At 42.8% G+C, this 26,718-nt stretch overlaps 1 protein-coding gene across 6 annotated transcripts in view; it reads left to right on the plus strand.

Moving 5' to 3' along the window:
• lactbl1b (lactamase, beta-like 1b) overlaps window positions 1–23,623 on the plus strand; it is a 50,329-nt gene extending 26,706 nt beyond the window's left edge. Inside the window, exons 1-9 of one of the 6 annotated variants that reach the window (XR_009790251.1) lie at window positions 4,436–4,603; window positions 11,678–11,760; window positions 12,864–13,059; window positions 15,422–15,528; window positions 16,700–16,857; window positions 18,324–18,571; window positions 20,280–20,385; window positions 21,551–22,631; window positions 23,231–23,623. Coding sequence is in view for 5 of the 6 variants with exons in the window: in XM_061785856.1 (XP_061641840.1) it covers window positions 11,701–11,760; window positions 12,864–13,059; window positions 15,422–15,528; window positions 16,700–16,857; window positions 18,324–18,571; window positions 20,280–20,385; window positions 21,551–22,529 (1,854 nt within the window). In the remaining variant the exon portion in view is untranslated. Of the gene's footprint in view, window positions 1–4,435; window positions 4,604–8,010; window positions 8,521–9,498; window positions 9,900–11,677; window positions 11,761–12,121; window positions 12,751–12,863; window positions 13,060–15,421; window positions 15,529–16,699; window positions 16,858–18,323; window positions 18,572–20,279; window positions 20,386–21,550 lie in introns of those variants that run through there. The other 5 variants (XM_061785854.1, XM_061785855.1, XM_061785853.1 and 2 more) reach the window with 5 other exon arrangements.
• Window positions 23,624–26,718: the final 3,095 nt, after the last annotated feature.

Genomic DNA, 26,718 nt, shown 5'->3' on the forward strand with positions numbered 1-26,718 from the left:
ATTTTTTTGGATGAATATTTTGGAAAAACCCGCGACGCACTGAAGCCGCAAAACGTGACGCGCGAAGTGGCGAGGGAACACTACTGTTCGAGAGAGAGTAATTCAACATCGTTGTGGTTGTGTATAACTGCACTGGATCCCGCTGATAGGGTTTCTAATATATTGATCGGTAACCAAAACTATTTGCGCAGTAAGTCAGAGTGGCGGCGGACGTAAACACAAGAAGTTATGTGGCTTTGCAGCATTGCAGCTCTTGTCAGAATACAATGAATAGTATGTCATTTGATTCGTTTTGATTGGAATATGACAATTCTGATTCAGTATTTGTTTTTTCCGGCGCATTCGCAAGTCAATTCAAGCACCAACTCGTTTGTAGGTCTCGTATATTGCTATCTCTGTGCATATTTGAAATGTCTTTTACGATGCGACAACGACGCGGGGATGGCGAACGCTTTGTTTACGTTCTCATAGGCGCCAACATGTCCGCCGCAACCCACAATGCAAAGCGGTTCTTTGGTCGTTTCAAATACATATTGTTGAGTTATCTTTTTGTTATGATTAGTTTGACAGTAAACTTCACCTGGGAGTGGCTTAAAACATCTTGAAGCTTGATTTTTGAAGAGTTGGTCATTATCTGCTAAACTGCTGCTTACATTGTTGTGAAGTAAGTTGTGTCCACTGCAACCATACGGGGCTCGGATCTCGAGTTTGCGCTCACAAACCAAATTGGCTGAATGGCGGCTCAGATCTCCAAAAACTTGTAAGTCGGGTGACTCGTATCTTAAAGCACCACTGTATATTATGTGATACATGAAAATATTGTCATCTCTGGTGTTTTTATCTTCTTAAAGTTACAGTGGACAGCTGCTGTTGTTTGTGGGTAAAAAAAAAAAACCCAACAAACAAAAAACCCATTTGGAACATTTCAAGTAGCTTTACTCCCTGTTCATGCCAGGATTACCGACTCGTGAGCTACAGTAATAATGGAAAAGGTCTTACGCATATATATATACAATGTGTGAACACACATTATTCAGCATTATTTAAATGGTTATACCATCAGCATGGAGACAGAATCTGGTGAGGAGAAAAGGAAGAGGGAGGAAGAGAGAATAATGACACGAAGAATGTTACGGCTTGAACTAAGCTATCAGTTGCCTATCACACACATACATGCAAACACACACACACGTTGGAGTGGACAGATCTTGTGCATGAGAGCCATTGGACAGCTTGCACAGTGACAGCTTGCATTAAGCCGGCGCCGCCGCACACTAAGTCACCGCGTCTGCTTAAGTGCGGAGCCTGCTTTTTAATTCTCTGGTGAAAGTGCACAAGAGCAGTCAATTAGATTCAATTCACAGTCACAGTGTCACGCTCCTGAAGTGACTCCTCTTGGCCCCCGAGGTTGGGCGGCTTTTCCAGTGTGCGGTGGTCTGATCTAGTGTTGTTTCGATGCAGGCGTCTTCTCGGACCATTTGCACGGAAATCCGATCAGATATCTTGATGAAAACCTAAGACCAAACCATTAACTCAGTTTGAAACGGCAATTTTGAACCCAAACCTTGGCTTAAATCCCTACTTTGAAACCATAAGCTTGGCTTGAAATCCTGCTTTGAGACCCTAACACCAGCCCTGAAACACTACTTTGAAACCCTAACCTTGAGCTGAAACCCTACTTTGAAACCAGAACTTTGGCTTAACACCCGACTCTGAAACACTAACCTTGGCTTGAAAGCCTCATTTGAAACCCTACCTTGTGACCCGAACCTTGTCTTGAAGCCATAACAGCAAGCTCATGGACTCCTGCAGATCAAATCCCAGAGTACCCTATGCCTATAGGAAACATTAAGTACTTGGGTATCAATATTTCGTCAAAAGTCACAAAGCTAACCAATCTAAATTACACAGCACTTCTGGAAGAAAAAAATCTCGGCCGACTTAGACGCTGGATATGATATTTGCCTATATCATTACTGGGAAGAATAGCTACAATCGAAATGAAAACCTGCCCTCAAAAAAAATATTTATTTTCAATGATTCAATTTAAACCCACATTTAAATGGTTTCAAACCTCAGATTCTGCTGTAATACATTTGTATTCAAAAAAGTAAGAAAATTAGAATCAGTCTATCCACTCTTCAGGAGGGAGGCCTAAATGCTCCCAACTTGAAACACTATTATTTAGCTAACCAATTACAATACCTCATCAAATGGTTGCACCACAGTGAGAAGTGTGATTCTTGGCTAGAATTGGGACAAACAGACTGCAACATCATCAAACTCCCCAAACTCCCATTTATTTCTACGAGTCTTAAACGCCATAAATGTTTCAAGAATCCAATAATCGCATCCACCTTAACGGCGTGGTGGCAAAGTTTAGAATCGACAGGCTCTCAATTAGCTCCCAGTATACTCTCCCCAATCTGGCATAATCCGGATTTCGAAATTAGGAATATACCCCTTCATTTTAGTACATGGAACAACACGGAATTAACCACCTACAACAACTATTTAACAATAATGTTTTTAGGACACGTGATGAACTGTTCCAAGAATTTCAAATAACAGTCGTGAACTTTCTTCAACACAATAAATTAAAAGCAGCAATAAAAAAAAATACCAACACTCAAACTGCTGGAGTTTGTCAAGCAAATCATGTAAAATAAATCTCTCAAAAGGTTATAAATGAATTGAATGTACTAAATCAATGCACTTACCAATCACCAAATGGGAAGATGACCTCACCATGTCTGCTGACCGTAGCTACTGGATACAGATTTAGAATTCAATACGTTTACAATGACACAAAAACACAAATCTACAGCTTCTACAATATAAAGTGCTGCATAGAACACACTTTACTCAGTACACTATGCATGAAACGGCCTTCTCTCCCTCTAATATATGCGTGCCATGCACCAAAAACACCTATTTTCATGCTATATGGGAATGTACACCTTTGCATTCAATGCTTTTGGTCTTCGGTTATACAAAAAAAAATGTACGTATAATGTAAACTGCAGGGTTCCACTTTCCCCAAGATTGTGCATACTTAGCGATTTAAGCATAATTGACCTCCCTAATAAATATTCCCAATTATTACTTTAGAATCAGAATCCTCTTTATTTGCCAATGATGTCCAAACAACACAGGAATTTGTCTCCGGTAGTTGGAGCCGCTCTAGTACGGCAACAGACGGTCAATTGACAGAGAATACTTTTGGGACGTAAAGAGACATACGTTAACTACAGCTAAGAAAACAATTCTATTCAACTTGAAAAACAAGAAAGCTATTAACATCAATCAGTGGCTAAATCTCATCATAGAATATATTGCGTTCGAAAAAAGATCTAGATCGGTTTGCGTGGTGAAAAGACACACGCATGCTGTGGGGTTCTTCTCCTCTTGTCCCTGTGTTTGCTGTTCCGGAGTCTGCGGGGGCGGGACTATTTTTCACTCCTTCCTGATCTCGGGGGTGGGGGGGAAGCACTGGGGTGACCTCCTGGGGAGTAATGGCGGTGTGATGGAGACTCGCCCATGTTCCGTGGGTGCCATCACACTTCAGTTGTACAGCCAGGTTCACGACCCTGGTCCTGCATGCTTCTTCTCCTGTTCTATCTTGTCCTGTCCTTCCCTCACAGGGTGTAGCACTACAGCCCCATGCAACACTCATATTTAACGTTTCATTGTTGTAGATAACGTAATCATTTACTTCACTCATCCTGTTTACAATTAGTGCTTTGTCTTTTGTCTTTGTTTCTTTCTCCTTTCTAAAAACTTTGTTCCGTTCGACTGATCAAGTCTGATTCTCAATAAACCTCAATTTATTGAAGCTTAACAACTCCACTGTGACACAGTAAAACTGTTTCGGCATAAAAGGGGTACGGATTTTCCATTCTGCTTGACCTAACAGCCGACCGAACAGGACAGACAAAACAAAAAAACCCCTGGCTAGAATCCCGTCGCTGAAACTCTAACTGCGGCTCGAAATCCTACTTTGAAAATGTAACCTACGTTTGATATCCTAACATAGTCTTCAAACCATTGCTTGAAACTCTAATTTAGTCAAGGCTCTAAAACCATATCCAAAGTCCAAACCTTGGCTTGAAACCATACTTTGAAAACCCTTGGTAACGCACCGTTTCCGTGGCAAAGTGTGACTCCAGACTGAGAAGCAAGACTCTCTGTTCTGATGAAACTAAGATTTCCTGGCGTATGTTTCGCAGCACGCCACCAAGCCAAGTCACATCATTAATGGAAAATAATCTCTGCCTGGCTGGTAAACGGTGTTTTTTTTTTTTTTTTTTTTCATTCAGTCAGCTTGTCATCCAAAATATAAAATGAAAACACAGACACACACACACACAGTGAAAGGGCACCTATTTGAGTGCAACGGCAGATGTGGCCATTGGTTGTGCTGCTTAATCCAGAATGCTGGGTTTGATACAAGTCGGATTTAGTCATAACTATGATACCAACATCTGTCGGGAGAACGTCCCGAGCTCCCAAAGTCAGAACAGAAGCGACGCGGAATGTTTATTTCTTTTTTGTTTTTTTGTTCATGTCTCTATGTAGATAAAGATGACTGATAGAGCCTGAGGTAAGTGGACAAGGAGCGAATGACCGCGGTGCGTTTCGTGGCCTAAAAAAAAGAAGCCATTTGACTCATTACGGAGCTTATGTAACGTGCTTGTGTGCAGTCCTGCTTATTATCTTGCTGGGACACTGGCTGTCATAGTCAAAGTGTTGCTTATTATTGTTTTATTGTCTAGAAACCACGTTTAAAATGATTCTGAACTGAATTATTACATAACTCCTCATATCGATTGACCGACGGTCCATCGTGGCCTCATCGAGGTTAAGATTTCCGATACAGACATACAATAAATATTTAACAGCGCATTAAACTTGAATGATACTCGTTCATCACAAAGGTCAACGGGTTTGTGCATAATCATTGGCGTGCATAGCACGGGAATAATACTTACTAATAGTACTGTGCTCTGTTCAAATATGGGAACAAGGCCTAAATGATTTTATTAGTAGAATTCAAACTGTGTGTAAATCTCAGTGCAAAATAAAATGCACCTCAGTGTTTAATTTATATTTCATTTCTCATAGCATGAATTATTTAATGTACCCTAATACAGTGGTTATCAAAGTTTTTATACCGACTCCCATCTAAAAATAACAAATAAATTCTTAAAGATGACATGTTGCTGTATTGAATTTAAAAGTTAAATACAACTGAAGTGTACTTGGGCGCTGATTCTTTTGGTTACCAATAGAGGGAGCCAGTGAACCACTCGTGGTACTCTTCGCACACTAATCAATTTTCCCCACGGAAATGAACTGAAATGTCATTAACACCTTCCAGCGCACTCCCCCACCACCACCCAACCCCCCTCATGGTTTTGGTTGTGGGTTTGATAGTAATTTAAAAAAAAAAAAAAAAAAGCACTGTATTGTCGAATTTTTTTTTTTACAATTTTAAATTGAAATTTGGCTAAGGGAAGAATAATCTGGGGGCTCAATGTTTTTTGTCTACATCGGAGACAATGTGATCTTTTCATTAATGTTTTTTGAAAATATTAGAACCCTTTCGCTCTGTGGGGCAATAGAGCAAATACCTTGCAGTCTTATCACATGTTATCTGCTCATTCTAATTGACGTGTTAATGTTTCAATGGATCTCAATGAATTTAATGACATCTTGCTGCAGCCTACTTTTATCTCCATAGATGCGCCATAGTTTATGGATTTATTTTATTAGGTTTTATGCTCATGCCATTCGTACTTGTACTTGATACTGTTTCAGACTGTTGCTTGAACATTCCAGAGATCCAGCTATTTTAAATATCAGGGTATTTGTATTTTAAAGGGAGAGTTTGTGTGACGTGTGGGGAGTAGCTGGACCCAAGAGCAGGCGGAGGCAGACGTAAAAGGATCAACAGTGATGATGAGGCTGATTGGAGACAGGTGCTGAAAACAGAGAGTGGAGCGGGAAGAGATAGACGACGCAAAGCGCCCTCCAGGCTTAAATAATGGAACTACAGGGCAGTATATGACAGTACCCCCCCCTCTCAACAGACGCCCCTGGCGTCCTGCCAGGCTTCCCCAGGTGAGCCACGTAGAAGTCGTCCAAAAGAGTAGGAACGAGGTTGAGCTTCCGGGAAATCCAAGAACACTCTCCACAAGGTACTGGAAACCCCTGCCCCTAGGCCTCATGTCGAGGATGCGCAACACCGTGAAGGACGGATGGTCGTCAATAATCTGAGGGGGTGGAGGGGGTTCGGCAAATCCGAGGAAGTGTTGCAGGTCTTTCCGGGTTGTGGGGATGGGCCATTCGGTGATGGCTTGGATCTGGGCGGGGTCCGGTTGTAATTGTCCTTTCGCAATGATGTAACCGAGGAAATGTACTGAGGAGAGGTGGAACTCGCATTTTTCTGGTGTGACGTATAGACGGTTCTCAAGGATGCGCTGGAGGACTTGGCGTACATGGACGTGGTGTTCTTCGGGGGGGCGGGAGAAAATGAGGATTTCATCGCGGTATACGAACACGAACCGGTTTAACATGTCGCGGAGGATGTCATTAATAAATGTTTGGAAAACTGCAGGGGCGTTGGTTAACGCGAACGGCATGACCAGATACTCGAAGTGTCCGAGAGGGGTATTGAAGACGTTCTTCCATGCGTCCCCCTCTCTGATACGGATGAGGTGGTAGGCGTTACGGAGGTCCAATTTGGTGAAAATCTGGGCGTCACAGAGTGGTTCAAACGAGGGGACGCGAAGATTTATTTTTCACGGTGATGTCATTGAGTCCTCTGTAGTCAATGCATGGGCGGAGAGTGGTGTCTTTTTTCTCCACGAAGAAAAATCCAGCCCCGACTGGAGACGAGGAGGGGCGTATAAGTCCAGCAGCCAGGGAGTCGCGGATGTAATCCTCCATCGCTTTCTTCTCAGGACGGGAGAGATTGTGAGCGGTCCACTGGGGCGGCAGAAGGTGGTGGGTCTTTAGAGGGTGTAACAGCAGAGAGCCGACAATGAGGACTCCATCCTGTAATAGATAAATGAGTCCAGTTTATGGCGGGGTTGTGAAGTCTGAGCCAGGGAATACCAAGTACGAGGTGGGTCTCAGGGGAAGCAATGACAAAGAGTGAAATTGTCTCGCGATGATTACCGGAAATGAGGAGCATGATTGGCACTGTTGAGTGGGTGACAGAGGAAATGACTCGGCCATCTTTTCGGGGACGGAAGTGGTTGGAGAGGGATTTGGAGCTGGTGATTTATATTATTATGAATAAAATTGTCATCGGCACCGGCAGTAATGGGGAACTTATGAGTGGAAAGTATGGTGCAAGCGGGAACGGGCATACGGGAGAGAGAGCTAGAGGGAACGGAGGTTTGGCTCACCACGATGCTCTGGGTTCGCGGTGAGCCTGGTCTTTTGGTCGGAGGGGGCAAGAGGAAATCAAATGACCAGATTGACCGCAGCAAATGCACAGCCGCTGGGAGAAACGACACTGACGTTCTCGTGGATCTGAACATGGGACCGCTTTTGTTGGAGACCTGGGGTGGTGTAGTGTCCTCCAGTCCTGGACTGGTGTTGCGATATCGCATAGATTTTTTTTTTTAATGAATTTTTGAAAACCGTGGTAATGACAGTGAAATATACCAATTTCAGGGGACTTTTATTTTGAAATGCCACATCAGCTTTGGGTGGGACCTCTTTTGTTGGAGACCTGCGGTTGTGCAGTGTCCCCCAGAACGGGACCGGTGTTGTGATATCTCATTGATTTTATTTTTTTTTTTAACATGTTTTTTTTCAGTCAGGGTAATGACAGCAAAACATGGAGTTTTCTGAGACTTTTAGTTTGAAATACAATATCAGATCTTCATCAAACCTCTTTTCGTGGAGTCCTTGGTGGTCTGTCACACAGATCTGGACTTGTCTTGCGATACCAATGGGATTATTTTAGGGTGGCTTTGGCTCAGTAGGTAGAACAGGTTCGAATGCGTGCTACGACTGTCCGCATGTCGAAGTGTCCTTGGGCAAGACACTGAACCCTAATTTGCTCTCAGTGGGCCTGGCAGTGCCTCGCATGGCAGCAGTCGCCCATTGGTTTATGAATGTGTGTGTGAATGTGAGGCTGTGTAAAGCGCTTCGGGCACTGTGACGGTGCAGATAAAGCATGAGATATGTGCAGTCCATTTACCATTTATTTTTCATAAAATATCAAATAAACGACTTTTTTTTTTAATGCATCTCAAGATTCAAATTAAGATTGCTGGTTGCATTCCTTAACCGAAGAGCATTGACGTCCGTATTCTTGGGTTACTTTCGCCGCAAGTTGTCGACTTCTTACCGTAATGCCTCGTATGAACGAAATTAGGGGCGGCAGGCTTGACTTCTACTTTACCAGTGGGGGCTGGCTTGACCGCAGTGAATGGACTGGCGTACCGCGGAGGAGTTTTGCCATAAGGAAGTGGACCATTCTGCTGCTTCACCGCGGAGGAGGTTAGTGACATATGCTACTTTTGATCGTTCGGTGGGATAACTGTATGGTTGCAGGTTGAAAACGAGTGTGCAACTGAGTAGAAATTGGCTCCACGCACCCAGGTCTCCAGAGTAGGGCTCGGCGGCGGGACATGAGGCTCTTTGTAAGGCAAGCGAAGTGGCTCGGAGGCTGCGGGCCGGTGTTACGGTCTGTGTCGAAGCTTCAAAGTGTGTGTGGAATAATCAGCAAAAAAAGTGTGGTTTGATGACATAAGCGATGACCTTCGAACCTTCCTGAAGCACCGTACCACGTGACCGATTTAGGAAGTGGTTTGCTGGTTTGACGCGGGAACCGCGTGTCATTTCGAAACGCACCTGTGGCATCGCCTACATAGATCCATTCAGCAAAGTAAAACTCCCACATCTATATGACGGACAGTAAATGCAACAATCAAAGTACAGAACTACCTGGCAGAACCAAATACAGACACTCCTGTCCACTGCAGTACTGGAGAAAGCAAAGCAATTATTTTCCAAATGTATTCACACCGGCTGTCATGTACCTTTCCACTCAAGTTTCGTCTGTGCCTTGTGAGAGGATTTTTTTTTCCAAAGCAGGAGAAATCCTCACAAAAAAAGCGGAACCGCCTTAGTCCTGGCTCTTTCGAGAAACTACTTTTTTAAATAAAAACCAATGAAAAATATTGGGGTTTTAATTCTGTTTAATTACAAGCACTACTACAAGTAACAAAAGTGCATTCCTATTTCTAATACTGTGTTTCACTGTGGTCCTATCGCTTGTTTTGTAGATTGTAGTACATTTTATTGACCTCTTAATGGCGCCATAGCGTAAATGATTCCCAATGAAGTGTCGGTACACGTGCCGGCACAGTTGCCTGAAAGTATCGATGCTTCATGGGGCTTCATCTTACCGTCCCTAGTAAAATGATGAAGTTTATTGAGTAAAGGTTATGGAGGTGGTCCTGGATGTGTTGACAGGTGGCAGGCAGTGGACAGAACTGGCGGCTGGCGTGCTGGCAGGAATGACGTGGGTCAGGAACACAGGGGAGCACTGGGAAAGAGGAGACACGAGAGTTAACAAGGAAACTTATCAACAGACACAAGACGTGACCGTCAGGTCGTCAATCATTTGCTGTGCACTCACGGCCACACTGATAGCCGGTCACCACCCTGCAGCCTCGCCCTGACTTGTGAGTTTGGGCTTCAGGACCTTTGCTGAAGCTATTTTGGAATATCCACATCTGGAAAATCCAAACTGCCTATCCTTTGTTTGCTCACAACTGGCCATAAGAATAGCAAACGGAAGCAGAGCGAAGGGACCTCAGGCAGCTGAGAGGATTCAGAAGCGATGCAGAATTAGCAACATTTCTGCTTGACAGGTATGTTTATAACCTCTTTTAACATCAATAACATTGACTTATTCAAACATAAAGATTACATTCAACAACATAGTAGCAGCAGTTTCAACAGCAAGTTGAAAACACCGAATAAGTCGTCAAAACATGCATTCGTTGTTGTTTTATCTGACAATGCTACGGGACTTTGGGACTCAACGATATTGCTGCACTTGGTACAAAATTGAATCTTCGCTGCCAATCCCACAGTTTGTGGCCCTCGAGTGGAAGTCACTTTGGGCCAAGAGAACAACTTCTTCACACATACACACACACACACACACACGCACGCACTCACATCCTGGCCCTGGTGCAGAATTTACCTGCACAAAATGTGCTTTCTTCCTTATTGTAATGCAGTGTTAGATTGGTGTTACATACGCTAGTGTGCAAGTAAAAAATAATGTAGTGAATAAATTGTTTCCAGCGTCACAATTCTGCCATAATACACTATTACTGGGCAGGCAATGTTGTATACAATATTTCCCCCCTGTTTTTACTGTTCACTATTCACAGGTTCACCCATTTACATTTTTCCCCTGGATCCTATCCTCTGCTGTTCACAATTTGCATTGTGTGTGCTCTTTGTGAAACATCTTCAGTCATCAAAGCCTATTTTAAATGAATTTCCTATTTACATGTTAAATAGGAATGTACTACAGTACAGAATCCAAGGAAATGTGTTGTAGTGATAAAACTCAACTGTGAGGGAAGTTTGGTATGTTGGGGATGAGTTTAGTATAGCCTGGCTTGTTAGGAGAGTCTTCACATGTGCATGTACACTCGGAATTAGGGTGCTTTTTTTTTTTTTTTTTTCAAAATCATATCATCTGTTAAGTCATAGTTTGTGGTATATTTACAGTTTAAACTGTTCGCACAGTCTAGTGTCGGCTTTTTCGCCATCGGCAGCAAGTCTCGATCCCCATCAATATTGTATTGTAAATATAATCAACTAAAATACAGTTAAACTACTCTCCCCTTGAGGGCGGAAGGGAGGCGATACTGCCCCCTAGTGGAATTAAGCATTGTATGTCTAAAACGAAAAAGCAAAACGCCTTGCGAGTTAATGTTCCGTGAGCAGAAGTCTGGTAGGACGTGTTTTTTATCTGACTTAATCTGCAGGCAGATAAAATAAAAGCACTTAGTTTTAAATACATCTTTGGTTCTGATGCAGTATTTGTATGGCTTCTGGGTATTGATCTGATACAGCGTCATATCAGATTAAAAAAAAGAATGAATTAATTTCTTTGAACTTGTGAAATCTTTTCGTTGAAAGCGCCTGCCAGCATGATTTCTACAGTTATTTCTCTTTCTCAATCGTCAAATAAGTGGTCAGTAAAAGTCCAAATTGTTATAGTGTGAATCTGTTTGTTTCTCCCACTTGTCCATATGGTCTCATATTGGACTTGCAATAACCGGGATATGGCATGCTGACGTCACAGCGCCATATTACTACTGCCTGATGAGCACCAGGATGTGTGTTGGAAAGAGCTTCACTAGGTTGTTTTCTCCGTGTACAACTCATCAGATTCTCACTGTTGTTTTTGACACTGACACATAGCTACCGTGGAAATAATTATCACGGTGTCTGCTTGTGCGGTTGCAGTGGCTGATCCACTTGTGTTTTTTCTGTTGTTACATTGTTATATATCAGATGATATGTGGGGAGGTGGCGCACGTTAGCGTGGTACTGTGAAAATTGCCATGCTGCGTGAATGCAGAGCGTCTGCAAATAAGGCCCAATTTGTGTGTTTTTGTGTCAGGTCACAGCCGGTGAGTTTGAACCATGGGCAAGGCCGGGAGTAAAGTCCTCAGGGAGGCCGCTGTGGACGGGCTGCAGGCGCAGGTAAAAAGGAATGCGTGTGCGCGTGTGTGCGTGTGTGTGTGTTTAAATCACGCTATGCAACCCGGAACAGCACCTGCACACAGTAAGCTTTTCCACAAGCCACTAATAATACCCTATGATGCAGCCCCAGCCAAACCACAGGAACAAAAAATTGCCTGCCCCCGTCGCTGTTGAGTGTTTTGCTACAACGATAAAGAAGTGCGAGTTTCCCCGTCCTGCTTTCTGTGCATTACATAACCTGACTCCAAACCCCTTCCTCAATCTTCAGTGACTCTTTTATTCGGGCTTTTCCGCCCCCAAAACCCAAACCAAATCTTCAAGGGCGTTGCTACTCACCTGTTTATTTTTGCACTAGTTGCGGTTATTGATTATCGGTCCTTATTAGGGATTACTGTATTCTAACTTCTTGAGAAATAAAAATGTATTTAACCTAAATCTATGATGTTCACTTTTGAAACCAAACTACTATAATAGTGTTCTACAAGATTATTAACTTTTGAGATGCGCCTGTATTTTCCTAATGGATGAAGTTGTCTTTGTTATGTTTGAAATCTTTCATTTCTTCGTTGGATCCACAATGGCTGCGCCGTGACGGCACATTGCGGGTCTGAACCCGTGTGGGGACTAAGGCGGCCATCTTGCAGGATTCACTCGGCAGACTGGATTGAAGTGAAGTGATTCACAGGGATTAGGGATTAAGATTTCCCTCCTGAGCGACTGCATTGGTGGAGTAAATCTGAGGATTATGATGTCAACAGGCCGGAGCTACAGGAGAGGAAATTGAATTGTGATGGGGGAAAAGCGGCACGGGCCGTCAGATTACAGCGCAGTCCTAGGAAAATCAGATACGTGAGTCCGTGTTTGTGCTTTTTGTCAACATGGGACACCGTCATTGCCTTTGTGGCGGAACTAAACCAGAATGATGGTTAGGTGGTTGATTGAGTGGTAAGAAGATTGCTGTGTGTTAATCCCGTCCGTCCTGCTCTGGTGGTGAGTACTATGTGGAGCGCAGTGCCAAGTCTTGCCTTGTGTTTCTGATATGAGTCATTTTTGAGCAAAACCTTGATGAGTGACCTGCTGGATGATGTGTTCTTCTACTCAAGTCAACTCCTCCCGCCGTCGTTCCTCCGCCGCCTCCTCCTCCTCCTCCTGCTGCCACCGTCCATTTCCAAGGAGTCACAAAAACCAAGAAGATGAAGGTGAAATGGACTCAAGTGGGTTTGGTGTTCTTTCTCGTGCTGTCCATGGTGATGACGGGATGCTTCTTCTGGCAGTATCAGCTTCCAAAGATGCAGCCAGGTGAGCGTTTCAGAGTTGTCAAACTGTTGCCGACTATCAAAACAAATCAAGAAGAAGACATTTCCATCGTCTGCGGCGAGGAAACCACTCTGACAAAAAAGGGGGAAAATGATTGAGGATTGACTTTTTAATGGCTTGTATACAAATAGTTGGGTCTCTGGAGTGCATGCCCACCCATCAAGCGTGAAATTACACAAGTAAATATTTCCCCAGCTAAAAGCCGCTCAAACACTGATAAAAAGTGAACTCATATTGACCATCCACTGATGTGACAACGGCATTTTTTATGCTTTCAGATGGATTTTAGAGTGCTCCAACTGTGAAAACAAATTAAAAAAAATAAGACAGTTCCGCCGTCTGCTGACTAGAAATGTCAATGCTAATAAGCACCCTAAAAATGATCTCTTAAATGTGACATTGGGAAATTCATTTTTTTCTTGCTTGTACACAAAAACAAAATCCGAGTTAGTGGTGTAACCAGCATGAAAACCAGACAGATGTCCTTGGGAGAATGTAAACAATTGTTTAATTGCACCTTCATGTTCTCTTCCAGTTGAGTCGATTAGCACGCTTTCAAGGTGTCACAAGCTATCAAAACAAATCAAGAAGACAAAGGCCCTTTCGCCATCTGTCTAATGGGATGACTATTGGTGAAATATTTGGTTCTATGGAGGGCCAAATAAAATTAAACTCAATTACACAACCATGTCAATCTTTCCTATTTGTTCTGAATTTTGCCAAATTGTGACATCCAAATGATTTGTGTTTTTCCTGTGCCCACTGCATTCGCAAAAATGCACAGACCTGCACACCAGTTGAATAGTGTAACTTGGTAATAAAGTTCTGCGTACGCCAGTGAAAATACATTTGATATATACAGTCATACTAAGACTAATGCTAAGCCATAACTGTAAAAAGACATGCTTTATGCCTTTTGTTTTGTTTTTTCGATTGTCAGACATGAAATCAGACTAAACTTTTCCTGTTTTAGGTCGATTAAGTTCATTCCAAAATTATTTGCTAAATGCCAGAATAGTGAGAGAATGACATTTTAGACAAATATACATAATAGACAATACAGTCATGCTAATATATACACATAGACAAGCTTATAGTATGCAGTACAGCACTTCTATTTGGCTGTATTTACGCCGTGATTTTGAAGTCTTCCCTTTATTGCTAATGGCTCAATGAAATTGCATGTGTGCTCTACTCTACTGCAAACAGCATTTTTTTAATCGCCTCGTCAAATGCAATCAGTCGGGAAAAAGAGAGCTTATCGCAAAGTCATTCACACCTGTTTGACTTGAAAGGAAGTCTTTGAAATGTGACACATGCTAGCCTTTCGCGCTTTGAATTCATGATATCATTTACGATGCTGGTGCGGTCAGCGACGCTCCCTCCTGATTAGAGGCTGACACGGGAGTGGATTTTGACTCCCGCTCCCTCCCACTCCTAGAGATTGCTCCCAGTCCCGAGTGAGACTTTTAAAAAAAAAAAAATGAAAAAATCCCACCCACAGAGCCAAAGTTTTACAGAATCCAGCAAAAACCATGGTTTCTACTGCTGTTATGGTTTCCACTCCCGGTGATTTAGTTCCTGCTTCCGCCCGCTCCCGGTGACGTTCGCTCCGGCTTCTGCCCGATCCTGTCATTTATAGTGAAATTCCCGGAATTTCCCGGAATCCCGAAAATGTTAGCCTCTACTCCTGATTGCTTTCTAACACTCCGTGCAGACGAGCTTTGCCGTGTCTGTCGGCCATGTACAGACATTCCTTCTAGATGACACTGTGTGTGCCTGGATGAGCTGCAGGAGTGCAATTTATACAAGTACTTTACACAAGCCGAATAAGGTGGTGCCCACTTTAGACATAGAGTTCATTTTTATGTACTTTTTTTTTTAAATGGTACTTAAAGAAATGAGGTGTAGTATCATGTTTGACTGGGAAGTACCACAGTACCTTTCTAGTTACCAGTACACCATGGAGCGCTTCCCTGCGCAACCCCCTAGCTTCATCCCCAGCCGTCATAGTGACGAAAGCTGCACTTAATATTGTTGCTAATAATAATATTCCTGCAGTAGAGGGGGAAGAGTGACATGCGTCAGTGGGGAAAAATGAGCTCCACGTCCTGATTCGATTTTCCCATCTGCAAGTTGAAAATGCATATGTGTGGCTTGAGAGTTGAATAGTGCATATTATGCAAGCACAGTGGGGGAAAAAATTGATAAGTCCCCCGTGATTGAAATTGCCGCATGATTTGGGCTTGCTTTACTCTCTCAATTATCAAGTGGGGTGTCCCTACATGCTTCCTCTAATCATTGTCTTCTCCCTTCTGTTCTCCATTTTCATTTCAATGGCCAGATGAAGGGCTGGCCGGCGACGCCAAAGCCGAGATGAGGTGTCCTCGATTCCCAGAGCCTGTTCCGCTGCAACATCCCATTCCTGGTCTGAAAGAGGCCCTGGAAAAGGTGGGAGAGGGAGAGATTGAAGTCGGCGGGTCTATCTGTGTTAGATGTACAGTACAGCTGCTCTCCTGTGGCGATATAAAGCACGGAAGGAGATTAAACATGGAACGTTTTAGAGCACGCAGCAGTGTGATCCCTGCAATCAAAGAATATTATAATGGTACAAATTAGTAACATATCGAGGGTAGAAGTCAAAAGAGAAAAATAAGGGGGAAGGCCAGCAGTGTCTGCAGTCAGCAAAGTTTGGTCTGACAAGAATGAGGCAAAAAGGAAAACAATTCTCGAGTGCTACTGTGTATTTTGCTTTGTTTATCCTTTTGTAAGTTGTGGTTCAAGGGGATGACCTAAGAAGTTAAGATTCAAGGGACAGGACTCCACAATTTACATTTTGGGGTAGGGGTGGATTCTTCCAACTTGACGGCAAAAAGTGAAAATAAATTTACAGAAGAACATTCTAGAGTGCTGTATTTCTGTTTGCCTATTAGTTAGTTAGCGGGCTAGATTCTTTTTAATTAGGCATGAGGTAAAATGCTAGGATTTGAGGGAGTGCACTCAACCATTTAAATTGAGGGTCGGGGAGCGCTTAAATTGTGATGGCAATAAGGAAAAACAAATTTACAGAGGTGGTAAACATTCTAGAATTTTGTATTGTTCTTAGTTTCTTTGTTAGTAAGCGGGACGCATTTTCGTTCGTGTGCGATAACGGAAGACGTTTAGATAGTCAGGACGTGTCTTGAGCTGTAAAACTTTAGAAAAGCCTGCACTATGCCAAGGATCGATAAATAATTGAGGGGCAAAATGTTAATATTGCCTCTTTTAGCTACAAAAACAGCACACCCCACCTCCGCCCCCGTCATCATTTTTGGTTTAAAAAAAAAAAAAAAAAAGACACAGCATCTCAAATTTCTCATCCAGCCTTGTGCATCCGTTGAGGCAAAAGATGCAGCTCCCGCTTAAAGAGCTGTTTGTAATTCCGTTGCAGGTTTTCCACTGAATGTACGTACGGAAGCCGATAATGTCTTTGTGAAGGTTTCCAAACGCCTTGGCTGACGTGTGGACATATGTAGCCAAAGAAAGCGTCAGACGGTGACGTCTTCTGGCATTATTTGACCACTCCAACATGCATTAAATGTTTCCCCCCCATCCCTGAATGCATTGTCTGTTGCCCCCGCAGGTGGACATTTTGCTGCGCCAGAGCCTCAATCCAATCAGCCTGCCAGCTCTCTCCGCCATCGTCATCCTGAACGACACGGTTTTATGGACCGGCAATTTTGGCAAGAGGAACAGCTCGGATGCATTCTCAGGACCCCCCAATGAGTACACCATCTACAGGTGACTTGTTTTCTGCATCACATTGAAACTCATTTTTTGATGAAAAGCTGAGCTAATGAGGTGTTTAATTCTAGAAAATGTGAATTTATGGTAATGGGTGCAAACATAATGATGCGTTGCCAGCAGCAATAAAGGGGACCATTTTCATGGGAAGTCCTCCAAATGTTTGTCAAGCTTGGAGGCTATGCTCAGCCCATATTAAATTGGTAGAGGCGCAAAAACCTCACAATGTAGCAAAGCCCTTGTATCTAGGATACCTGCTTCCAATTGGGGCTCATTTGAGCAACTTCCCTAACAGGAGTTTGTCAAAACATGATCCACTTGTTCCATCTTGGCCCTTTGGATCCTTGAGACTTTTTTGCGGTTCCTGTAATAATAGACATTTCATGTCAATCAGTGAAATCATTGTTGGGGGGCTCATTTTGAGACTGAACGAATTTTCCCTGTTCTTATTCAAATCTGGTGGTGCGCCGAGGTCGATTTAAATGAGCACGTTAAGTTTAAGTTGTTTTACTGAAAGTTATACTTTTGCTTATTAGTTTAAAAGTACAGCGCTGGCATTGTACTCTTAATCTCATAATGAATTACCGATCTATGCTACACGATCGATATCGCAATATAAAGTGTAAACATTACAATGGAAGTGCTTCTGAATGAGAAAAGCTAAATTGGAACAGAAAATCTGCAAAAACAAACCACAGCATGGCAGAAAGTTGTTCACCTGAGCCATTAGGATGGAAGAGGGCAGCGGTGTCAGCCAGCGAGAGAATACGGCACCAAGAGAAGTGAAAGCCTGCTGAGATCTAGGAAATGCGTCACACTGCTGCTGTCAATGGCAACCAGCCAGCAGTGAAAACCTGGTTTTACATCCATTTAAAAGAAAGACACGGTTGATCAGTTTAGCTGGTCCACCCATACTGAACATTGATTATAAAGTTACATTTTTCAAAATCTCAATTAACGGTCCAGACAATGTTTTTAAGTCACGTTTGAATCAATTCATGTCATTTTGTTCACAATTTAAAACACCTGGATTAAGAATTATAGCACACTTAACCCACTTGCGAGGTCCCCATTTACTGCTGTGTCAATGGCAAGTATTGATTTTGTTATCGGTGACGGAGCGAGAGGATCAAACACAAAATCAAGTGCCTTCTAATTGCGTAGGCAGAGGCCAGAGTGGAACAAATCAAGATAATAGAAGCGTTTTCTCTCATCGAAGCTACACATCACACCAAACACAAACGCATTCCTACCGCCACTGTCGGCAACTTCATTTAGTAAAATAATATCCACTGTTGCCATTCATACAACTGAATAGGGTAGAAAATTCACATTTCTATGATTTTCACAGTCATAACAGCCCTCTGAGGGAAACCGGAACATCATGGCCCGTGCGGAAAACGTGTTTGACACACCACTGCTTTCGATGCGCAATTATTAACTTTGCTTTATCTTGTTTTCAGAATCGCCAGCCTGTCCAAAATCTTCCCCACGTTGATGCTGTACCGGCTGTGGGAGGATGGCAAGATCGGCTCGCTGGACGACCCGCTGGAGAAGTACGTGGACAACTTCACTATCAAGAATCCCATGGGGAGGACGCGGGAATCGGAGCTCAAATACGTGACGGACGGTCTGATCTTTCTGGACAGCGGCGAGGTGCCCGTACGCTCTTCCTCAGTGACATTGCGCAGGATGGCCAGCCAGCTCTCTGGTACTTTGAACACCCATACTCAAGTGAAGTGTATTAATTTAGTAGATGTGTAGCGAAGAAGGGCAGCAGATTCAAATCTGCGGTTCAAATCTCATCTAGGGAGCGTGGAGTAGAAAATGATCAAACTCATAGAAAATTGTTACTTTGATGCCATCTGATGGCATCTGTTTGCTAGTCTTATGGCCAGTTGTTGGCAAATGAGGAATGGGCATTTTTTTTAAACTTCCGGATGTGGATACTCCACCATAGTTTCAGCAAAGCTCCCGAAGCCTAAGGTAGCACGTCAGTACACGGTTGCGAGGGTGTGCCCGCAATCAGTGTGCCCTCAAGCGCACAGCAAATGATTGACACCTCGTCAGTCATGCCTTCTATCTTTGATTGGTTGTTTTTCTTCGGGTGTAGTGAAGGGCTGATTTATTTATTTTATTATTTTTTGTATGATTTATTTATTTATTTCCCCCCAAAAGATAATTTCACTCGTGTACTACTATCAGGTTAATTGCTTTATCAATGGAATTTGATCGATCAGTTGAACCAGTGTTTCTCAAATTCTGATCTCGAAAAATGTAGTAATTTAGTAACAAATCTCGAATCAATTTTCTGAACTCCTGATCTACTTTATTTTTGTTATTATTATTATTATTATTACTACCCATCCATCCACCCATTTGATGTACCGCTTATCCTCACAAGGATCTCAGCTGACTTCTGGCGAGAGGCGGGGTACACCCTGAACCGATCTCCAGCCAATCACAGGGCACACATAGACAAACAATCATTCGCACTCACGGACAATTTCGAGTCTTCACTTAAGCTACCATGCATGTTTTTGGGATGTGGGAGGAAACCGGAGTACCCAGAGAAGACCCACTCAGACGCGGGGAGAACATGCAAACTCCACACAGGCGAGGCCAGATTTGAACCCAGGACCTCGGAACTGTGAGGCAGATGTGCTAACCAGTGGTCCACCATTCCATATTATTATTATTATTATCATTGCTATTATTGTTGTTATTTCTAAGAATTGCCGTTTATTTCTAAGAATTGCCGTTTATTATGTAGAGGAATAACACGCCCGAAAACATTTTTGGCAAGTGCATCCTGGTGAAACTGTATTTTACGGCTCCCAAACATGACTACTTACTCAGTAGCACCCCTATAAAGTATTTAACCCCGACACGGTTTTACCGATCGACAAAAAATAGGCCGGACATGTGTATCATAACAGGGCGCACGAAAAAGTTACAAGGATCCATGCGCAGAATGCAACAGTTCCAATATCCTAGACAGATGGGTGACGCTAAATTGTAACACAATTCTTTCTCCACAATTTAACGTAAGCGGAGCATGGCATCAAAGTTGAATGATAGTTTTGCGACTTTGGAATGAAAAAATGGGCAACAAGGTTTCCTCATTTACCCTGACTCACTCTAATGTTTACACATTTACTGTATGTGGTTTCACCATAATAACCACACCCTTAACGACGTAACTATGGTGACAGGTTTGTCACCCCTAATCTAAACAGACCTCCTTCCATGGCCTACGTGGTAAGAATCGTTGCTATTTAATGGCCGCATCCAGTGGGAGAATTGATCGTTGCAATAATAAGAAAGGAAGAAGGGCAACATATTGACAGGAAGCGGCGTACGTGTTTGTGTACGTGTTGTGTCGAGCATACAAATTCTTTGTTTGCTTTCAACCTTAGGCCTGCCCAGGAGACTCAGGGCAACAAACCTTCTCTGGAAAGGAAAGACTCAGTCGGCAATCAACCTTCTGCAGGACGATGTCCTGGTCGCCGACCCGGGAACCAAGTGAGCTTCAGTTACTTAGAACTTTTAGGGTCGCAGCGCAGTAAATAAAATCAGTGGATTTTTTTTTTTTCATGCGAGATATTAAGGGTACATAATAAGAATCGATGTTTTGCTCTTTCTGTAAAGCCCTTAGATGCCACAAGAGGGCGCCAAAGCCCTGCCTGATACGAAAGTAGTAATTTGCATTAAGAAAATAAGTTGACATCGCGACTAAGAGGGGGGAGGAGCAAAGTTTAGCCCGGGTCGTTAGCGGAAGTCCACCACGGGCGTTTTTGCTCTGCTGAGTGGCAATTAAAAAGATCAAGCCAACAAACGACTGCGGTCTCATTATTCTTTTCCTAATTTTAAATTGGTCGAGTGCAGTGAACTTGAAAGTGAATGTAAGATTATTTTATACCACCTTTCCTGAACCTTTGTGGAATGTGTCATACGGTCAGAAATACATAAAAAGCTGCTTGCTTTCCAACATAATAAAGGACAGCCTATTATAGGAACGTATCACACCGTCGTGACTATGTCGTCTTTCCGGTTTTTTCAACATAACGTCTTCCAGTTTCAAGTTTGTTGGACTTTGGCTTCAAATTATACTATTCAGGTACAGTTTTTAAATGCAATGTTTCCAATTAAACAATACAAATTCAACTCATGCTTTTCAAATGCATTTTTATTCAATGCAATTATTCAAGTTTAGCAATTCAAGTTCAAATATAAATGATTCAAATTCAATTTCTTTTGGCACATCGTTCAGCCCATATAGTGAGCTGTAATAATATTGAGAGGATAAAGTATATATGCCTCTGACTATTATTAAATTGTCTGTCTCCATGTGTTGCTCCATTGTCTATGTTCAAATATCCATTGCTTAAGGGTTGTAAGATGCACAGATGCTATTGATTAGCCTGTCTATGGTATTTTGCATTGTTGTTTTTTTTATATTAAGCTCAATATACTTTTCGTGCAATTATCTGTTTTATGTTGATTTTAACAGTGAACTTCAACTGTGAGTGGCAATAAACAGCTTGAAACCTTTTTTTTTTTTTTTTTAAGTGTACTCTGCATACTGCTGTATGCACATTTTTTAGGGGGGTGGGGGGGGGGGGGCACAAGACTCACTCCCTATCCCCTTTTACGATGTTCTTCGTCAATTTAACGTCTCTCTTTCCAGATGTCACTACAGCAACCTCGCCTTCTCGCTGCTGGCACACGTGATGTCAGAGCGCGTGGTCAACGTGGACTACCAGCGTTGGGTCTCGGAAAACATCCTGGACCGTCTTGGCATGGAGGACACCGGCTTCGACATCACGCCTGGCCTCCAGGGCCAGGTGGCCGTGGGCGTGTACTCCAACGGGAAGCCCGCCCCGCTGTACGACCTGGGCTGGTATCGCCCGTCGGGTCAGATGTTTTCCACAGCGGCGGACCTGGCCAAGCTGGCCATGATGCTGCTGGGCGCTTATCACCGCAAGCTTCTGGATCCCGACTCCTTGAAGATCATGCTCACGCCCCTGTTCAGATGTGACAAGGACTACTTCGCCAACCGCACCGGGACCCCGTGGGAGGTGAACGAACTGCTGGGCTACGAGATGGTGCGCAAAGATGGCGACCTAGACGGCTACTCAGCTACCTTCTCCCTGGTGCCGCGACTCAAGCTCGGCCTGGTGGTGCTCATGGCCGGAGGTCGGTCCCAGAAGCAGGACGTGGTGGCCAAAGCCTACCGCCACATCGTCCCTGCTGTAGAAAAGGCCTTCAGGGAGGCCAATAGAGTGCTCTCTGCGCCCCCGAACCCGGAAGCCTACGCGGGCTTCTTCACCTACAGCAACATGACCTTCTACGAAATCAAAGCCGGCTCGGACGGCGTTCTCACCATGCAGCAGTTCGGCCCTCAAATCGAAGAGCTGATCCCGCAAAAGTACCGGACCATAAAGCTCAACTACCTGGTGGAGCGCGTCTTCAGGGTGGTCTTCGAAAGGGAGTACCCCTGCGTCCTCAGGGTGGGCTCGGCCTCCGTGTCCCTGGAGGCGCAAGACGGTCAACTGTTCAACTTCTACGCGTACGACAAGCGCGGCTTGTCCCCTGGGTTCGACGCGCCGGGGCTGAACACGTACAATGTGGTCAGGATATCGCGCAAGCCGTCCTTCTCCAGCTGAGTGGCGGCTATCTAAAAGGGAGTTGTTAGCATTCTGGCCTGGTTGACAGGGATTGGTACATAATGAAGGCAATTATGTGGAGGAGGGCATGATGTTGTGAAAGTGAGTCATTTTCTCCGCTACTCACACTGGTACCATAGATCATTTGGTCTCCTGCCTGCACAGGCCGTTGATAATGTCCTTCACGCTTTTCATCCGCTCTCCATTCAACCTTTTGTGTCTTTGTCTCTTTTTTTTTTTTTTTTTTTTTTTTTTTTATGTATTATTATTATTAGTTTATTTTTTTTTAACCACTGCAGAATACATGTTTTACAGTGAACCCTCGCCCTCTGCAGGAGTTCAGGACCAAATGGCGAAAATCTGCGAGTAATTGATGCCTTTCTCCAAAAATTGTTTAGAATTGCCTATGGATAGTTGAAACACTAAATATACCCTAAACTACAATCATAAATCTTACAACATTATCCTTAAACAATAAATGGCTTACAGAGGATTTGAATTTGGGAAAATGCACTGGAAGTTCGCAACCTGTAAAAATACCAATTACTACTTTCCTATTAGGCACTTTAGAAAGTGCTTGACTCAATGATACATCGACAGTCTCATTTTGATTTAAATACAGACAGAGTAGTGCAAAAGCTGGTGTACAGTTTTTACAGGGTGTCCCTAAAGTCACGATGCACTTCCCTTTTTCGTTTCAGGTATCACTGGGACAGACGTGATGCTTTCATCATTTCACAACTTTGGCTTTGCAGTATTTTGTAAGCATTCCCATGGCTCGCCAATTGACATTGGAACAATGTCGCAAAATGACTGCTTGACAAGAAGTTCACTGTTCTATGACACATTTTTACACGATGCGCAAATAGGTGAGTTTTTCAGCAAATAGTTGTCGGTTAGTCAAAATAAAGAAATCAGTCACAATAAATCAGTTTATTCGTGAATAGGCGGGGGTTCACTGTATTTCACATTTTTGCACAGTTGTTGCTGATTACAGTCCCTTTTCGTCATTCTTATTCTTTCCTCACTTTGAGAAATTATTTTGTATTCTGATGCGCATTTGCCACAACATTTAAATAAAAGCCAATACAAGAGTTGTATGGTTAAAACATTTTTTTAAAAAGTCTGCCTTGACAAAGAATGTTCTGTTGTGACGGATGCCTTACGAGAGGTATTCATATCACGTTGTGTCACACGGTTTCAAGATTTTCCCCATCAGAAATACGGCACATCTGAAAAGTATTCACAGCGCTTCATGTTTTGCACAAAATGGATTCAATTCATTTTGTCCCTCAAAATTCTACACACAACACCCCATCATGACCGCATCATACATTTTTTTTTTAGGTTTTTGCTCATATATTAAAACTAAAAAATTAAAGCACATATTCGGATACTGTAAGTAGTAATAGCTTTTGCTCAGTACTTTGTTGATGCACCTTTATCAGCAATTACAGCCGCAAGTCTTCTCCGCTATAACAAATATGGCACACCTACAATGGATTTTAAAAGTCTACACACCCCTGTTCAAATGACAGATTTTTGTGTTGTTTTTCGTAATGGGGCATAGATAAATCATTTTAAGACCTTTTCCACCATCAATGTGGCCTATAACCGGCACAACTCAATTAATACAAATGAATTTTTTTCTAGAGCGGAAATAAAAATAAACAACTGAGAATGTGGTCGCACAAGTATGCACACCCTTTTATACAACCCCCAATTCCAATGAAGTTGAGACAGAATACAATGATTTGCAAGTCATGTTTAACCTGTATTTAATTGAATACACGACAAAGACAAGATATTTAATGTTCAAACTGATCAACTTTATTGTTTTTAGCAAATAATCATTAACTTGGAATTTTATGGCTGCAACACGGCACCATTAATGCTGAAAGGTACATACAGGTTTTGGAGAAACATATGCTGCCATCCAAGCAAGGTCTTTTTCATGGACGCCCCTGCTTATTTCAGCAAGACAATGCCAAACCACATTCATTTTTGTTAAAAACAATAAAGTTCATTAGTTTGAACAATACATATCTTGTCTTTGTAGTGTATTCAATGAAATATAGGTCGAACGTGATTGGCAAATCATTGTATTCTGTTTTTATTTATGTTCAACACAACGTCCCAACTTCTTTGGAATTGGGGTTGTAAATGGAGGAAATTATTAACAGTTCCAAAGAGCAATCACTGCTAGCACAAAACCCACAAGATCCTGTTTGAAAGCAAGAAGAATATCGGGAAAATACTACTAAAACAGCTGAACCTTATTTGGGATTAATCCGAGGCACTATTGCGAACACAGCCACGTGCCCAGTTATAAGAACCACATTATCTCAGTTGTTTATTTTTACTTTTTTTTATTTGATTGTATTTTTTTCGTGTGTGTTATACATATTATAGGTTTTTAAATGGTATATCTTGGTTTGAACAGGGGTGTGTAGACCTTTTACATCCACAGTATCTTTTGGCAGTTTCGCCCCAGGTTCAATGGGGAGCGTCGATGCACAGCCATTTTCAGAGCGTTCAGATCCTTATGCCGTTTTAGAATGCGGCTGTAAAAACAAAATGTGGACAAATTGAAGCACTGTGAATCATTTTACCCAAGGGAGCCCCAATTGGGAGCAGGTGTCCTCGACAGATAGGTGATGTTCAATTACCGAGCTTTCTTCTTTCTTTCTTTGTTGTTGTTGTTGTGAATGCCATCTGATGTGGGCAGAGCATTTTGTGATTTTTTTTATGATCCGGAGGCACTTTCATTGTTGTTTGCAGACCACTTTTTTTTTTTATTGAAAATCGATGTTTTAGTGCAATTTCGTCCCCCAAAATGTTGTTAAAATCGGGGTTGCTCGACATTCTTTAGATGAATAACTGTGACAGTTGCGCAAAACTGAGCGTTCTTGTCTTTGTAAGGGCACCATTTTCAGATTGCACAGGCATGTCCCTAATGTTGTGTCCCGGTGAGTGTTTGTTGAATTCGTGGCCTGCTCATCTCGTGTGTTTATGACTTCCGTAAGAGTATTTAAATGCTCAAATACTCTCCAAACAGCCTCGTGTGAAATATTTTGGACATTAACCGAGAAGCTTCTGCCTGTGCTCTTCTGGCTCTCTGCGGCGTAATCCCTGAAAATGGACTCCGATTCCCTGTGACCCCCCCCCCCGACACGGTTTGGGATTATGCATATAATACACTGTCGCGCAAGTCGACACCGCTGCAGGCGCTGGCAACCCCGAGAGCACAGAAATAACTCTTAGAATGCAATTGCTTACATTGAACCTTTTCTTTTCTGCCCGGCTGGACCACCGCGAAATGGGAGAAAAAAATATTGAATATGTCATCTGATAGAAACGTGAATGAAATGTTGAAACTACAATGAAAAGTGACAAGATAATGCTTAAGTGCTTTGCATCGTACGAGAACAATGTAAAAGAGTTAAATCGGGATGCATGCCTACCTATTTTTAATATCTTAAACGATTTTTTTAAAGGAAGAAAAAAGGGCTTATTGCTATTACAGTGTGTGTGGTTTACTCCATACGACCAAAACAGCACACCAGACTGCCATAGTAGTAGTAGTAGAAGAATAGAAAAAGCTGTTAATTTATCTGCAACATTGCAGTTGCAAATTCTTTTTGGGAGGAATAATTCATAAGTAAGACTCAAGTCTTAACCTTCAAGTTTAAAGTCACAAGTTACTGTGGCAAAAATAAAGCGCAAGTCCCCGCTGAATTACAAGCAAGTCAAGTCATGACACACACATTAACCACTTCTTGCTATCTGTACCAGCACATTCACAATCACATTTGTTTTGTTTGTTTGTTTTTTAATAGTCCCAAACCAGTCTCCGTATAGTGTATTTAACCAACATTAAGCTATCAAGTAAGCTACATTTACACGATGTTCCCAGCAGCCACTGCAGCCTCGTTTGCACGGCCATTTTGTTTCCTCCGTACTTAAGTCTTGCCAAGTTATCTAACAGTCTGTTATGTGACAGGACGTGGGGAAAGCAGCTGCTGAGTCCCGCAGGCTCAAAGGCGAACTATTTAGCGGGGCCGCGGTTTACCACGGATGGCAGTACGTTCCCTCTCGACCTGTCGGGTTCTGTCGGGGGTCCCCCGTGTTTCTCACCTTCTGTCGAGGCCTTCTGCTGTACGTGTGGAATGTGGATGGCGGACAGCTT

Source organism: Phyllopteryx taeniolatus, chromosome 9 (assembly GCF_024500385.1).
Source record: "Phyllopteryx taeniolatus isolate TA_2022b chromosome 9, UOR_Ptae_1.2, whole genome shotgun sequence".
Taxonomy (NCBI): domain Eukaryota; kingdom Metazoa; phylum Chordata; class Actinopteri; order Syngnathiformes; family Syngnathidae; genus Phyllopteryx; species Phyllopteryx taeniolatus.